This window comes from Aristolochia californica, unplaced genomic scaffold (assembly GCF_029961685.1).
Source record: "Aristolochia californica isolate CCGP_79_NKW_82.1479 unplaced genomic scaffold, dmAriCali1.0.hap1 SCAF_4, whole genome shotgun sequence".
NCBI classification, from domain to species: domain Eukaryota; kingdom Viridiplantae; phylum Streptophyta; class Magnoliopsida; order Piperales; family Aristolochiaceae; genus Aristolochia; species Aristolochia californica.
The window spans coordinates 5,655,842-5,657,835 of NW_027182103.1; the positions used below are offsets into that span (position 1 = coordinate 5,655,842).

At 50.4% G+C, this 1,994-nt stretch overlaps 1 protein-coding gene across 1 annotated transcript; it reads left to right on the forward strand.

The window, feature by feature from the left end:
• Positions 1–275: 275 nt before the first annotated feature.
• LOC137962224 (uncharacterized) lies at positions 276–1,713 on the forward strand. Its single transcript, XM_068808970.1, has one exon. The coding sequence runs from the start codon at positions 276–278 to the stop codon at positions 1,707–1,709; it is 1,434 nt and encodes a 477-aa protein (XP_068665071.1). The 3' UTR covers positions 1,710–1,713.
• Positions 1,714–1,994: the final 281 nt, after the last annotated feature.

Below are 1,994 nucleotides of genomic sequence, written 5' to 3' on the forward strand. Positions count from 1 at the left end.
TCCAAAAACGAATCGGCATTCGGCCTTTCTTTCCGGCTTTGGCCAAAATAATATCCAGGGGGCGGGATCGATACAAGCGCCGCCCATGTGAGAACTGCATCGAAGAACGGAAGTCAACTTTAGATTTGACATGGAACGAAACCACGGCCTACACTTTAATTGTCTCATAAAGTATGAGCTTCAAATTCAACAAGTTTTTGTTTAGTATTAACTGCACCCCTCTTATGATCAAAATTTCGATACTCAAAACTCAGTCACGAGTGGGATCTGGAAAGATGGGATTGAGGACGACGACTCCTCCCACCAAGCAAAGCTCCTGTCGCTCCTCTTTCTTTCTCTTGGCGCTGTTCCTCACTTCCTTCTTCCTCTTCACCCGCCCAATCCAACGTCTCTCTGACCCTGCTTTCTCATCCGAACAGAGTCTTTTTTCAGGCGACCTGAGGGACGCGAGCTTCGCCTGGAACAAGCTCTGCTTTGGGCCTACTTCCGAGAAGCTTAAGCTCGCCGTTTTCTCCAAGAAATGGCCGGTCGGTGCAGCCCCCGGAGGGATGGAGCGACATGCCTTTACACTATATACGGCGCTCGCCGCCAGGGGCCACGAGGTGCATGTCTACACCGCGCCGTCGGATAGGCAAGTGCAGCCGGATCTGGTGGAGGGTAATCTTCATGTCCACTTTGTGGCCAATGATGCGGGTTCAGTCAACTTCTCGCTGGCGATCCAGTCCTTTCACCGGAACGACAGAGTGAAGCCCTTCGATTATGTACATTCAGAGAGCGTCTCGTTGCCTCACTGGCGAGCCAAGGCCTTGCCAAACGTAGCTGTTACATGGCATGGCATATGGTACGAGATTATGCACTCGACGCTCTTCGAGGACTTGCTGTGGGAGCCGCGGGGGCCATCGGGGTCGGACCCCTATCTCCACGAAGCGATGCCCCGGCTTGTGGACGAGATCAGGTTCTTCTCCACCTACTCCCAGCATATCTGCATCAGTGACAGCGCCGGTGACATTCTCGTCAACATTTACCAGCTGCCTTCAAGGAATGTCCATGTTATCCTCAACGGGGTGGACGATACGAGGTTCGTGCACGACCCACAGGCTGGATTACGTTTTAGGAAACAACACAGAGTTCCAGCGAACGTGAGTCTCGTCATGGGAGTAGCCGGCCGTTTGGTGCGGGACAAAGGCCATCCGCTCCTCTACGAAGCTTTCTCCACTATAAGAGCTCGCTACCCGTCTGTGCTTTTGCTAGTCGCCGGCGACGGACCGTGGGCGAAGCGCTACGCGGAGCTCCAACCGAACGTGAAGGTGTTGGGTGCATTGAACCCGTCGGAACTGTCGGAATTCTACAACGCCGTGGATATATTCGTGAATCCCACAGTGCGTCCTCAAGGGTTGGATCTCACTTTGATAGAGGCGATGCAGTGCGGGAAACCAGTGCTGACAACAAATTTCCCCAGCATCAGAGGCACGGTGGTGGTGCACAACGAACTTGGTTATCTGTTCTCTCCAAATGTGAGGTCGTTAATAGAAGCGTTGGAGGCCGCCATAAGAGACGGACCCGCTGTATTGCAGAAGAAAGGCAGGGCGTGCAAAGTCCACGCTCTGTCGATCTTCACAGCCACAAAAATGGCTTCCGCATACGAGAGGTTCTTCCTCTGCATGAAGAACAAGCGGTATTGCCGATATCCCCTTCCCACAGATTGTTAGATGAATGTACAATTGAAACAATCTCAATCTCAGAGTGGGTGTGTTCATATGGAGAGTACCAAAGGAACCAATTTAATTGCAGAAAACTCAAAAGATTGATCTTGGTGGAGACTCATAAGATGTCTAACCACATACACAACATGGGTTGCACTTCAAATTTTGGCATAGATCCTTTAATGCGAAATCCATAGACTTATGTGCTATATGAAGATCATATTTGAATATGTCAAGGCTATTTCAAGCTATTGAAATAGTTCATGCACATAATCAAATTCTAAAGTGAAA

Coding starts and splice junctions, on each gene's coding strand:
- LOC137962224 (XM_068808970.1), top strand. CDS start 276: ATGGGATTGAGGACGACGACTCCTCCCACCAAGCAAAGCTCCTGTCGC.